This window comes from Kogia breviceps, chromosome 16 (assembly GCF_026419965.1).
Source record: "Kogia breviceps isolate mKogBre1 chromosome 16, mKogBre1 haplotype 1, whole genome shotgun sequence".
Taxonomy (NCBI): Eukaryota; Metazoa; Chordata; class Mammalia; order Artiodactyla; family Physeteridae; genus Kogia; species Kogia breviceps.
This window is the reverse complement of record NC_081325.1, coordinates 12,396,812-12,412,131: the sequence shown is the minus strand read 5'-3', so window position 1 is coordinate 12,412,131 and position 15,320 is coordinate 12,396,812. Positions and strand designations below refer to the sequence as shown.

The 15,320-nt window shown below is 32.8% G+C and overlaps 1 protein-coding gene across 8 annotated transcripts in view; it reads right to left on the bottom strand.

Moving 5' to 3' along the window:
- Positions 1–15,320, bottom strand: part of NBEA (neurobeachin) — a 594,993-nt gene that overhangs the window by 422,339 nt on the left and 157,334 nt on the right. For all 8 annotated transcript variants that reach the window (XM_059042292.2, XM_067016556.1, XM_067016558.1 and 5 more), the window contains exons 19-24: positions 13,290–13,371; positions 12,917–13,040; positions 11,865–12,057; positions 9,056–10,072; positions 7,141–7,355; positions 4,617–4,770 (exon numbers count right to left, since the gene is read on the bottom strand). In XM_059042292.2, the coding sequence (XP_058898275.1) occupies positions 4,617–4,770; positions 7,141–7,355; positions 9,056–10,072; positions 11,865–12,057; positions 12,917–13,040; positions 13,290–13,371 (1,785 nt within the window). The remainder of the gene's footprint in view (positions 1–4,616; positions 4,771–7,140; positions 7,356–9,055; positions 10,073–11,864; positions 12,058–12,916; positions 13,041–13,289; positions 13,372–15,320) is intronic.

Here is a 15,320-nt window from a genome sequence, read left to right as displayed (position 1 = left end):
TTCTAAACATTCAGTGTTCTGGATGGTTGACCAAAATGGTCAACTTAAAATCATTAAGTGATCATGCAATTTGTAGTTGATCCACGTTCTTTGTCTACCTTCATTTTTTTCTCCAATTCCTTGCTTTCATTCATGACCAACTTGAACAATGTATAGAAAATAAATGAGAGGATGCAACTGACTAGTCATAGAAACATTAATTTCAAAACCTCAACAACAGTAAAAAAAATAATGCTCCTTCCCCAAATCAAAGACTGGTCAACCTACGTACGAAGAGTTCTATTATTTTCCCCTGACTACTTAAAACTATTGGTCTAATTTAGAGACTTAAAACTATGTAATTTATTTTCTATGCTACGTAAGATTTTAAGTAATCTCGGTAAAACTGAAACTCCAATAAAGTCCTGCTTCTTCAATGAATTTTAAGTTTGAGGTGGCATTATAACACAAATATTTGTATATCTATACTCTTTTTCCTTAAAGTTTCCACTGAAATATTTCCGTAAAGTAAGATAAAACAGCTCAAATTTTTACACGTGATGGTACTGCAACAGCAATACACAAATGTCATCCTTAGTATGGACTACTGTATTCATATAAGGTCCCAGGGCAGAAAATAAACCACCACTATGCCATATGCCATGGAGAGAACAGACAAGACTATACCATTTTAGTTTTTTTGCCATCAAAATGGATCACCCATAGTAACTAACTTGGCTCAAATATCCTATTTTAAACTTCAGAATTCTGAGTGTGACAGGCTTACTCTATAAATGGGAAGATCATCCCATCATGATACAATTCTGAATAAAAAGTTCCAAAAGGAAGTAAAGGAGGGAAACATTCAGTAAGAGTCATCTCCATCTAGTGACATTACCTAACTTAATTTTCACAAACTCCCTGTGGGATAAGTAAAATTAACACCATTAAAATGAAGAAATTAAGGGTGACATCATTTCTAGTAAGTGGTAGAACCCAGGTTAAAATACATATTTATCCTATGCTAAAACCCATATGCCTTCAATTAAATCATAACTTCAAGAAAAATCATGTTTGAGTCTCACTGATTATTGGGAAACAAAAGTTTGTTTTCGATGAAAATGAGCAAATTATCTGAGATCCACACTTATACTGAGAAATGGAAAAGACATTTTCCTGGGTTGAGCTTTTAAGAGAAATTATAAAGAATACTTAGCATTCTACTTACCTACTCAAAATTAAATACAATTTCAACATTAGACGTGTCAAACGCTAAAAATATTTAGTATGGCTGCGTGGGAAAAGTTACATATCTTCTAATAAAACAATGATCACAACCACCAGTGAAAATGTGTTAAAAATTAAACTTTAATAAATGTTCATTAAGTCAAATGCAAGCTCTTATTTAATAGGAAACATGAATTTATCTTAAGCTCTAACTATTAAATTTTTAATGATCAGGAGTATGTAATGAAGTTTTACGCTATGACATCTGTATTTTATGTGAAAATGGTGCTGTAAGTCAGTGGTCAGCAAACTAGGACCTACAAGTCAAATATAAATAAAGGTTTATTGAAATACACCCACACCTACTCCTCTGTGTTATGATATATGGCTGCTTTTGTAAACAACAGCAAATTTCAATAGTTAGATACCATATAGCCCACAAAACCGAAAATATTTACTATATGATCCATACACAGAATAAATTTGTCAACCACTGCATACCATCATTACTCATATTTAGTCCTTAAATACGTATCTGTATATAATGTATGAATATTCTGAAGAACTCCACAAACCTAAACAAAATTACAGATCACTCAAACATTAGTTTCAAATGTTTCTATCTCTCTTCATATAAGACTGAAATTCTAAAGGCATCTACATGACAATGTTTCCCTTTGGTAATCTGTATATTGCCAGTGTTTCCTTTTTCACTTATTCCATCCAAAATTCTCTTTTGGCTTTTTATATTTTAAATCTAAGTTAAAGAAAGTAACACAACATTGTAAATCAACTATACTCCAATAAAATTTTTTTTAAAAAATCTAAGTTAAAAAGCTCCATATCTTCAGTTCTCATTTCTTTATTCAACCTCCTCCTTCCTAACTCTTCCCCTCTACTACATTACAATTTTTAGCAAGAATATTATACAATCAAGTGATAGAAGACATTACTCAACAGTTGACACCAACCATGTTTTCTCCCAGTAGGAAGTGGGAGAAAAGGTTCTCGCTATTAGGAAGCAATTTATTCAAAGAACGTAAAATTAGCTATGTTGTACAACCAGGTATAGGTACAATCAGCTAATGGACCAAAATAACAGAAATATAGAGACAGAGACAATGAAGAAAAGTTTCTACAACTGAATGAATTCCAAAGTCTGTTGAGAATAGTCTAAGAAATAAGTACCATAGTTTCAAATTCCAAACTGCAGAGAACAAAACTGCACAGGTAATAATTTTGGAAGTAGAACCTCAAAATGTCAGTATTTTTATTGTATATTCATTATAAAATAAAAAATAAGCAAATTGGGGCAGTAACATATTATTTAAATCATATTGTTTATTGAAACTTCATTAATTATTTTCTCTATTTTGATAGAGATCTAGTTTTAAAATTTGGAAGACTAGTAATGTGATTATTTCAAATCTATACAAATTTTCATGTCTACTGCTAATTTTTTATAAAGGTCATTTTTGTTCTACAGAAAATTTTAAAACAATATTATATTTTAAAGTAAATTTCAGTATAACATTTTAAAATTTAATGTTAATTTATAAGACATAAAAAAATTTATAGGATGAAGAAAAATGCCAGGATGAAACATTAAGTCAGTCTTTAATGCATAGAAGAGGGAAAAAACAAAACGAAGCTTCTTCCTGTCTCAATATTAGAATGTATTTTTAACATCGCATATAACTCTCAATTTATCAGAATTTGGTATAAATCATGAGAGGAAATCAGAGATTAAAGAGAAGGGATGGTATGTTAATCTCACAGGATACCTGCACTCTTCACACACCATCAACTATTTTTCTTCCTGATTCAATTTCCTTGGTCAGCTGCTAATTTCATGAAGGCCCTAATTAGGACCTGTTCTGCTGCACTCCCTGCTGAACTAGCCTTCTTGCCTTTGGAGACCCGAATAAATTAATGGATGAAATAGAAGTATATATGCCTGTGAGGGGAAGGTGTGCTGAGGATACATTCTTTTTGCTGTCAATATTTAAGTTTCAGTGCTGCTCCAGGGGTGGTGGCAAAGGGACAGTGAGAAAAAGAGTCACGTAGAGAAAGCTTGTTAATGATGAAATAAAGCCAGAGATCAATTTGGAAACACTGCCTCATCAAGTAAAAGACATCTTAATAAAACAGCAAGTTTCTCTCTGGAAAAAGGATATATTTTGGGCTTATGGATGAGTCTCCAATGTGGTAGCAAGAACACAGTTAATATGAGAAGCAGAATTCTATATTCTTTCCCATCTGAGCAATTAGCTATGGAGTCCGTTTTTTTTAAAATATGAATCAGAGATTTTTTTTTTTTTTTTTTTTTGCGGCACGCAGGCCTCTCACTGTTGTGGTCTCTCCCGTTGAGGAGCACAGGCTCCGGACGCGCAGGCTCAGCGGCCATGGCTCACGGGCCCAGCCGCTCCGTGGCATGTGGGATCTTCCCGGACAGGGGTACGAACCCGTGTCCCCTGCATCGATCGGCAGGCGGACTCTCAACCACTGCTCCACCAGGGAAGCCCCAGAGGTATTTTTTAAAAGACAGCTAAAATATAGTTATTTTATTTATCTATTATATTTTAAATGACATAAGTAACATTAAATGCCTTTCAAACATATTAATACATTTCAATGTTTTATTAAAGTCTATATTTTAAAAAAATAAATGTTGAACCCGTAAATCATGTCAGATGAAAATTCTAAAAGATGCCATATGGCTAAAATAAAGTTTTTTGAGGCTTTTAAGGATTATGAAGTTTTTCAGGTACAAAAGAAAATGTCATTTATACTTTTTCTATCTGAGGTACCTAAGTTTTAAATAAGAAACACTCTAAGAATTCAATCATTCGATTCTCTTTTTGAAGCAAATTACTGGCTTCAAGATTAAATCTCAGAGATCAGAAGTATAAAGCTCCTATTTATCATTTAAAATAATATTAAGTTTAAAAATAATATTTCAAGCAAGTCATATGAGGCTGAATGTCTCAAGATGACTTTTTCTAAATTTAGATTCATGACTCTAATTATCATACAATAAACATGTACTTGTATTTAGAACTTCAAGATTTACAGAACAAAGATTTTAACAGTTTATTATAATGTAGATTTGAAGAAAGAAACAATATATAGAAAATAAAGCTAAATCATTCATAGTTATTGCTCTTCCTAAGGCACGTTCATCAGAATTACCAGAGAAATATGTTCATAAATGCACACAGCTGGAACCCAAGACTGACAATTAAAAGAGGTGAGAATATAAATATATATAATTTTAAATTATATGGTTAAAAAGTTTCCTTAGGTGAACAAGTCTTGTTAAAATCCGTGTTTATAGTATCGAACACCACTGACATACTCTAGTAATGTAATTATAAAACATAACCACTAGATGGAGGCAAAGTACTTACAGTTGGTGATGTTGCAGCCGAGAGCAAAGGTAAAATTCCTCCACAAGCAATGATGATGTTGTCTACCATTTGGGAAATGAGGTGAATTGTGTTATGTACAAAAATAATATTTTCATTGCTATTGACAAAATCCATTACAGACTTTGTGGAATGGCTAAAATAGCAGAAAAACAAAGCAGAAATGAATATTTCTTTGGCTTAAGAATAAGAAGTTTAGATTTTATTTATAATGCCATTTTTAAAGTGAAAAATAAGAACTAGACAAATTTAAAATGGAGTTATTAGAAAAGAAAATAATTTACAATTGAGATGTCATATTATCAAAAACTTAGCATTCATTTTGGCATGGATTTTTTTGTGTGTCCCCAAGTATAATAATTTATTATTTTGTTTCTGCTTTTAAAATACAGTGTATTAACTTGATTCAAAGACATATGTCTAGGTCAATGAATTTGGCTATATTTATTTTTGCCAAAGCTGGTGGTTTGGTATTGAAAGGCAGAACAAGTGAATAGTTAGATGACAATTTGTTGTATCACCAGACTGCATCTCCGGCTTTGACCAGCTGTACTGAAAATGTATACTGCTAGCCACAGAAGTGATACGATAGGGGAGTATAAATGAGTCAGTAAAATTCAAGTACTTACTGAATAAAAATAGGAAAAAAAGACCTCAAAGGTCAGCAGTGCAGCTCTGCCATACAAAACATTCAATATAGATTCTCAGAGAAATACACTGCTTTAGTTTGGTATCGGTCACAAATATGAACTATTCTCTAACAGAAAAAAAAGAGATTACTCCATGATCAAATTTAAGTCAATGATTCTCACCTTTTAAGAACTGAAAAATATCATCTAATATATCTTAGATCTCAGGATGTTTTCTCTTGTCCTAAAAATTAAAGTACTATCTATCTTTGACATTTTTTAAAATTATGTAAAATTCTGTCTGGGAAATTTTATGAGAGTCCATGAAAGAAAACACAGAAAGACACACACAGTATTAAGTGACGGAAAGTTGAGTATCATTCATTTGGGGGATACTAACATTGCTATTAGTAAATTACACTGCATCTCTCCACTGATACTCATGTTAGTACTAACATATTTCATGGTATTCCAGTCTCCTTATTTACCATCCCTAGGTAACTTAGCATATAACATTAGCAATGGAAAGACCATTGTTTCTATCACATAAGTAGACTAAGGACAAACTGACCAAATAAAATCAGAGCTAAAAACTTTCTATGGCAGACACTGATTGCTTACATGATAGTTATTCCTTATTCCCTGCTAACACAATCTAGATTTTTTTTCTATTATTGAGCTACATCTGGTACAGGAAAGATTGGCTTCACCACAGCTACTAGGTTGGTAACCAGTATTGCTTCATGGAGGCCAAGCATTATAATCCCATTCCCTTTTGCTGGTGACTCAGCGAATAGCATATGATCCTACTAACACATGAGACATAAGAAGGAAATTTCTTGAGGGGCTTCTTTTAGAAAAAAAAAGAAGAAGAAGAGAATAAGAGGAAGAGGAGAAGAAGAAAGAGGAGAGAGAGGAGGAGGGAGAGAGAGACAAGGAAGAGGAGGAAGGAAGAAGGGGGTGAAAGAGGAGGAAGAGTCCTGCCCTCTAGTTGGGGTAAGTTTCCTATGTTGAATTGATTCTGGGAGCTGAAGCAGCCACCTTGAATCTTAGAAGGATAACTAGGAGAAGCAGAGAAACTCACTTAAGTCCACTGTTAAGAAACTCACTCATAGTCCATTGTGCCACTGATTGTTCAAGTCACTGACGGCGGGGTACGGTTACTGACAGACATCAACTACCTAATTTATCTGCATGAACACATGACATTCTCATAACTGATTAATTTGTTGCATATTTGCTATTAGATAATTAAATTGAAATTGAGGCAAGGTAATTTTAAAATTTATGCAGCCTTTGTTTTCTTTCTTGAAACTTATTCAATTTATTTGAACTGAAAAATAAAACAACTGAACTGTTTGCTTCATTGTTTTCCTTAAATGATTATATTTGAAATGATATCCACTTACCATGTAAATGGTATAAGCTCTAAAACTAGATGTCATAAGTTGATTTTAAATTTTATTTTAGCACTATGTGTTAAATCTTATCACCAAGAATAAATGTAGTACGTGGTATTAATTTTAACAGGGAAAGATAAAAATGTAGAAATTTATTTGAACCAATACTGAAGCTTTTCTTGGTTAAAACTCTTTTTTATAATAACCTGGCAATACCAGATTTCAAAAATTGGCGAATTAACTGTCTTAAGCCTAAATTCTTGGTTAGCCTTTAATTTGACCCACCGCAGGACTTATAATCATTATGAAAATATTTATGTTTATATAAAAATATTCAATGTTTGATTATTTTCAATAAATTTAATTTGTGAGATTTTTGATGATATAATTCGCCTATTAATCAGTCGATGCCACCAATTTAAAATACTCATTTTTCAACTGAAAGTAGTCTTATTTATAGAAAAGAAGTATTTCTACCTCCTCCAAACATGTACATCTGTTTCTAATGCAAACAGCAAATCGGTGAGAAGTCGCTGGTGCATTGGAGACCATTTAAACTCAGGAATACGAAACATTGTAGTGCGTGGACCTGGGCTGAACTGGCGCCGCTGTTCCTCAGTCATTGGCATTCCTCGAAATCCTAAATCAACTCGGAGATCTCTGTCTTGTGTGATAGACCGACCCTGAACAGCCTGGAGACAGAAAAGGAGAGCATTTGTAGAGTGAAAAAGAAACACCTGATTTCAAAATGAAAATAGTAAATACAGTTAAGTGAGTAAAGCTTTTGCATATGACTTTAGTAGGTTAGTATATTTTACATTTATTATTCACCTGGTGATTCCCTGCACAGGAACCTTTTTGAGAAGAAAAGGCTATTATTATTATTTTTGTTTTGCTGCTTCAGAAACTAGGCAAGGTAACCTAATACTTAAGTTTAACACCAAAGTTCACATTGAAAACCAGATCCTCTCTAGCCCTCTTTATGAGTCTTTATATTAGACCACATTTCTTCCTTATAAAAGTGAGCCTATACTCAAAGTGAAGAATACTGGGTATATGTCATCAACTAATTGTAATTAGAAACACAAGATTAAAAGAAATATTACTTGTACAGAATCAAGTTAACTTCAAAGTCTATTTCACTCAAAATACTTTGATTTAGAAAAATAAATGCATTTTATATGTTAGAAAACCAGATAAATGCCTGTGAACTTTGAGTGAAAACCAGGCAAGCCTAGAGATTATTATGCTCAGTAAATAATGCACCATGCTTTCCTTTATTTTAAACCTGGACTTAATTCAGTATTTCCATTCCCTGCCAAATATCACTGTAGCACAGCCGCCACAAAAATGGAAATGGCAGTATTTAGTAGAGAAAAAATAAAAATATCTTTTCCACACACAGAATAAATTTTCAAAGATTCTGCGTACAAAGACATGAGTGAGGTATGGTTCACCCTCTGTAATGTAACTCTAATGGACAGATGTTAAATGATTCTTTGATGACATTAAAAGGTGAATGGAAAACCCAGGCAACAACAAAAAACAAGTCATAAAGGGTAAAAGTTTTCTTCAGTTCTTAACCATAAGGTATTATCTAGTCTAGAAAATAAGTAAGTATAAACTCAGTGCCCAACAATTAAAATTCATATCAGAAAACATCATCTGTTTTTAGCTTTAGTATGGTGAGGCCCAAACTGCAGCACTAACATTTCCTCGCCACCAAGCCTGAGAATCTCTAATTTTCTCATACAAATCCCTATCCATGTGGCTATAAAGAAAATTCTCACTGTTAATAATTCCAAATTTTCTCAGCCATATTACCTACCTCACAGGGTTGTTGTGAGGATTAAATCTGATAACATATAGCACAGTGCCTGGAACATAGTAGGCACTTGATAAATAACAGTTCCCTTTTCCCTTCCCCTTCATTTCATTTATCAGTTCAATCTGGGCTCCAAGTCCTCTTTTCTATAATCCACAGAACAGGGTTGGGCCTGAAGCTCAAAAGGTTAAAATTAATCAAGTATTCAGAATGAAGATCTCGAATACAAATGTGTAAATGTAGTCACAGAGCCATAAAATGTTCAAACTGGTAGAGACCTTAAAGGTCATATTTCAATCTGGTACAACCTCTTGCACTGTATGAGAAAATTCAGGCCCAGAGAGGTTGAGCAAAGTTACACAGACAGAATGTGGCAGAGTTGGATATATGATTCAGGTATTTTAAATTTCTTTTATATATAGAACCACACTACTCAATTCCATAAATTATTATGCTATCATAATTAAATATAAACATGGTGTGACTGGTAAGAAATTACTCTGCTTTGGTGCTAACAACTCCGAATCTATTCAATGCCATCTTTAGAACACAGGTAGGATGACTTACTTGCGTCGTAGCAGTGGTCTGGATTTTACGGATTTCCTTTCCTGATTCTTTGCCATCATCAGATCTCTCAGTGTCTGAAATTACACCTCCTGCATCAATATTTGGTACAATTCTGCTACCAGAAGATTCAGTTTCCAGAGTCGTAGCAGTCATTTCAGCATACTCTAACCCTTTAGATGATGATGCTAAATCTCTTTCAGAAATACTGCTCATTCCATCTGAAGTTGTATGGATTTTGAACTCTTTTTCTTCTATTATGCTTGATGTACAAGTTAAGTCTACACTACCGGTCATGTGAGCAAGCAATCCAAGATCATCACCAACACCAAGATGTACTTGTGTGTCCTGAATATTTGGAATAATGTGATTGCTAGAAAGTTCAGGAAGGAGTTTCTCCTCCTGTTTGGGTATTTTATCAAAGAGAAATGATGTGCTACTGTTGGGAAGTTCATCCTTCTCATCTGCTAATGTTATCAATGGACCGTTATCCTTTTCCTCATTTTTTTTAATGATACCAACACTTCCATGTACATTGTTCTGGAGTTTCTCAACAGCAGCACTGTACACATTATCCAACAAAGATTCAACCTCCACAAGAGCACCATTCTCTCCACCTACTAAAGTTTCTGGTGATAAATCCATATCATCAAGCTTCACTTCTGTTGCTTCCACTTTCTCTGCTTTTATATCAACTAAAAGATCATGCACTTCCACGTGTACAGCACTTCCCGGTCTATCTGAATTTCCAAGAATATCATCTGACACTTTTGTTGACATGAGCAAGTCTCTATTGTCTGTGCTGACAGGGTAATCTGTCTCACTTTCTGGGCTCTGGCTTTGTGAAAGGTCTTCTATCTCTCGAATTTCCATTCCACCTTTTGCTCCTGTTGTCTGCGATGAGAGACCAGAGATGGTGCTCACATTCCCTTTCTTTCCCTTTTTAATGTTTTCCTCCTCTTGTCTCTGATATTCTTCATACATTTTAGCTAGGTATTCCTTATGTGCTTCATAAGTGACCTTAGGAATGGATAAAGAAAACATTAAGGCATTTTGTATGTATTAAGAAGAAAAAAAATGACATAAATAAAATTATTACAATAATAGCAAAAATGGTGCAAATAATTTTAAGATTTCAAACATGGTGCATATTAATCCTAAGACAAAATGCTTAGTTTCATCAAGTAATTGGAATATCATCAAAATAGTCATATACGACTTATATGACTTGTCCAAAAACACACAGTCAGGTAAACTAGCATTATTAAATAAAGTTTTAAATAAAATGATATTTTCTTTTAGGTGAAGTATTTCAATGTTATCCTAGTTAATGCCAGCTGAACTCCTACATATTTGGGTTATTTGAGCTAAAACAGAGAACTGGCTAATAATATACAATATCCAAAGTACTATTACTACATCAGTTTTCTATGACTCATATGTGTGACTATTACAACAAGTGAGGTAAAAAAAAACAACACATACCTATAAATATATAGTTATAAAATGTTATAACTTTACAATTTTATCTTTATATAGGCTACTTTAGTTTGTTACTTTACATAGGCTTGTTTAGGAATAATCAGTATGTAGTTAGGAATAATCAATATAAATTTATTGCACAAAGATTTGCAATGAGTTTCTCTATAAAATACTATTTTCAAACTTATTAGTGCAATGATAAAAGTGAGGCACCAATATATTATAAAATGTAAATCTGTAACAGAAATAAAAGGTCTTTAATATTAAAAAATTTAAAATCCTTCCTATAGACACATAAGATATTAATTAATATTTAAATGATACTATGACATAATTTTAGGTTGAGGGACCTTTCTTTGAAGATTATCTTAATATAAAACCCCCTTATTTTACAGAAAAGGAAATCAAGTCCCAAAAGCAGGAGTTGGTAAACTATGGTCCATGGGTCAAATCTGCTTATCACCTGTTTTGGTAAATAAAACTTTATTAGAACACAGCCATGTTCATTCTTTACATATTGTCTATCGCTATTTTCATACTGTATGACAGAGTTGAGTAGTTGCATCAGAGACTGTACAGCCCACAAAGTCTAAAATATTTACTATCTACATCTTAAAAACATTTTTCTGCACAAAAGGATTAAATGAGTTTCTTAATGCCACAAAACTGAATTGTGGCATAGACTGAATCAAAAGCCAACAACTTCTGACACCCATCCTTTTCCTATGACACCACAAGATGAGATATATTAACTCTGAATTTCCAGAATCTAAGGTGTACATACTCTAAATTTTAACTACTTCCTTTTACCAAAAACCAGACCATATTTAAAATATAAACAAACATATAGATTCTTATCATTAAAAATAAAGATAATGCAATTAAAAACAACACTAAACTTAAATACTTTAAATGTACTTATTATTCATTTCGAAATAAAAACAAGTTCTGATTACTTTTAAAAGGCTTAAAAAGTATATAAGACTCCGTTTCATGAGTAAGAACCAGTAGGGATGTCTGGATTAAAAGGCTCAGCCGCCAGCTCTCAGATCTGCTAGAAAACATATGTGGGCGGGGTGCCTCGAGAGTGTAAACTTCCTATAATTTATAAACCTGAAGTTTCAGTTATAGGGTCCCTAAAATATTTCAAGCTTTAAAAGTATATGAACCGAGAGAGAAAAACAAAAACAAGAACGGAAAAGAAAGAAAACTGGCATAAAGGAATCAGCCATATTGCAAGATGCCCACAAGATGGCACCAGATGAGTGTCTACAGGCATTTAATCCACAGCTGAAATCCCGATGATATAAAATGTTAAATCCCTCGTTACCTTGGAATGGGCTATTGAGAGCGTATCCACCCAAACTCTCCAGCCTCCCCATTCATATTTGATTGCATGATACAAAAGAATCCGGAAGATATTGTAGACCATCTCCGTAATCTTCTGTTCCTCAGAATTTTTAGGGTTGATATAGCCAAGAGAAAACATCCAATCCTGCCACACTGAACACTGCAATAAGCATCTAGTGGGGGGGGGGGGGGGAAATCATTAAAAAATCCTAAATTATATTAGAATTTACTATTTTGAAGTTGAGATAATAGTGAAAATATGATCTGACTTAGAGAAAGCAAGGTATACAGTCATTCTGCATATTTAATATTTAACTAAGGAATGACTTTTCCCATTCTTCTACTTGGAAAAATCCATATTATCATTTAAAATTGCTCTCCCAACTCTTCCAGTGATATTTAGCTATTGTTTCGCTACTCCCTCATCACATGTAGCACTCACAAGGCACTTAACATATTAGAAATTAGTCATCGCTTCACTGTTATCTTTCCCACGGAATTGCACTGAGAATGTACACCAAGACAACCTGTGCAGCACAGTGCTTTATACATGGCAGACATTCAATCAGTAGTTGTTAAATTTAAGACTCATGCAGCAACCGTGGCTTCATACTGTACCCCATGTCCTAGGTAATCAGCTTTAGAATGCACGACAATAATCAGTTATCAGACCAAGCTGAGAAAAGCATAGATGATCTCAGCAAATCCAACATCATTACATTTATTAAACTACTGTTGGTGGTAGACAGTTATCAGGAAAAGGGATGGTATATTTTAAATAAGGATTTTTGGATATTTATGTTAATATATACAGTTAAAATATAATAACCATACAGTTAAATAAAATCATATAAAAATAAATAAAAGTATGAAGATTCTATAAAAGAAACAAATGCCTTTTCTAGTGATTGAAAGTATTTAGCAAAATAGGAAAGATTTGAAAAATTCTTCTTTGAAAGAGATTGAAAATAAAGGAGAGAAAATAAGATTAGTTAGGAAATAAAGTTTTGTTATAGTATTCAAACTGCTCACCTTCTATTCTCCCGGCTGTTACTGAAAAGTTTTATCATATCAGATAAAAACAAACGACGAACTTCCATCAGTTCTGCACTTGGTGTAGAGTTTTTTAACAAAGTTGCCACCACCTTAAGAATCACTGCAAATGAACAAAAAATTATAGTAAAGATTTATAACTACATCATATATTCTGCTCAAAAACTATTTACTGATTTTCAACTAAATGCTTAGCACTATGGTAGGTGAGTTGTGTCATAAATGAAACTATGTGAATGCCATACTGACTGAGGTGGTTAGCAAAAGTTTTGATTTAGTTTTGATTTATTTTCACATGTTACCGTGTTACATGTTACTACTGCATTACAATAAAGAATTGCTGTTTGCTCACTTGGATTCTGAATTTTCACTGTAGAATCTGGCTCTGGATGTGGTTTGTGTACAACTTGAGTACATACTTGCTCTGTCAAAATCTGAAAGATGAAGAATTTGAATTTCATTTAGAAAATAAATTTATAATTGCAAATTATAGATATACAAAGACTGCAAAAAAAATGTCAATTTGTTCAAATCAAAAGAAGCATCTCTTCTAAGGGTCTTCTAGTGAATTCCGCATACTTCTAAACTCTTTAATTCTATAGTTTTCAAATTTTTACAGATAAAGACAAAACCAGGACCAATATCTATAGAAGGAAAGATTAATTAGGAACTCCAAGAATTAACTCTGTTTGAAATCACTTTTCAGTGTACATCTTTAATACTTTTAAGTCGTGAAATGTAAACATTTGACTGTTATTTCATCATTAATTTTAAAAAAAACTTAGAAAATCAGTAAGTAAGAAAATAATGTCTGAGCCTGGGTCCTAACTTCAAGTGAAGTGTGATATGGGAAAAATCTTTATAAAAAATGTGGCTCATTGTCATTTACCAATGAGTTTTTTTAAAAAACTTCTTTCAAATAACAAAAAATGACAAAAGTTGACCAAATAAAGGAAAGACAGACTCTAAACCATTTACTAATTTTTCCGCTAACACCCAGGCTCTATGAGTACAGGATTCTTATACATCGTTTTCACTGCTACATTCCTAGCAATTAGCAAAGTGCCTAACACACTGCCAGCAGCCAATAAACATTTGTTACATTTAAGAATGAATAACTTAATTATATATAAAATATGGATATATGACTCTTTACTGTATTTCAGGCTATATAGCCTGGGTTTACCTCTATTCTTCCATATATTAAAAAATACAAAGAGATTATACTTAATAAAGATATCATTTTATATTATGATTTAATTTCCTGTGTGGGTTAACATGCTAAGTTCTGAATGAAACTTTTAAAATAGTTTAACCCAAAGTAAGATACAAAATCTTTGAGGAAACTATAAAACTTAGTTGAGAGCTTAGTTGTACATAGCTACTTGTGAAAGTTGGGGATGGAGAGTAAATTAATCAAGAGACAGGTATGATCCTTTCAGATTAGAAAAAGATCATGACATCCAGCAGTGGCATTTTTCTTACCTTTCTGCTCAGACTTAAAAACAAACAAAAAAAAGAAGATAGGACATTTACTTAGGTGTATTAAGAATGTATATCAAAAATGTATTGACTTGAAATAAAAACTAACCTACTATTATTAAAATTATAAACATAGGGCACAAATACCCCTTTCTTCACTGCCATACTTTTACTGAAACAAATACTTACTTCCTTGTTTAAACAGTGACTCAGAATTTTCTGAACAGAGCTCTAGAGACTTACACTATTCATCAGTTGGAGCTGAGAAAAGGGATAAAAATTTCTTTGAAAACCATATACCAAAGAACAATCGGTGGTTGGTATATGCCTACAAGGAGTTTTCACACCAACCTGCCCAAAAAGTCCCGGTGTAGACCTACAGCCCTGTCAACAAGATCCCAAGAATTCTGGTTACAAATACAGAGATTCAAAATAACTGCAGACAAGCTTGGAAAAGACTATGCCATACTCTTCCATGATACAGAACTGTCAAAACATTTTCACCCCAAAAAGGAGAAAGCTCATTACAGAAAACAAAATTTATCTCAAAGAAACTTCAGTTTTATATTGTTGTCCTTTTCAACCCCTATTTGATCATCTAAGAATGAGGGTAATAACTGCCTTGCCTATCTAATAAAGCTGGTAGGAGGATCAAATAGGGTTCTATATGTAAAAGTTTTTTGAAAACTATATGTCATAGTTTATTTAAATATGAGTTTAATTACAAAAATATATTTAGAAATTCAATTCAGCATGTATTTATAAGAACCAGTTATGTGCCAACATTCTGCTACATGTTTGAAATGGGAAACATAGTTGCTAGGTAGAACTATATTTCGAGAAAAAATTATTTAATCAATATTGAGGAGACAGGCTCAAATCTCAATAAAGACACAGACCT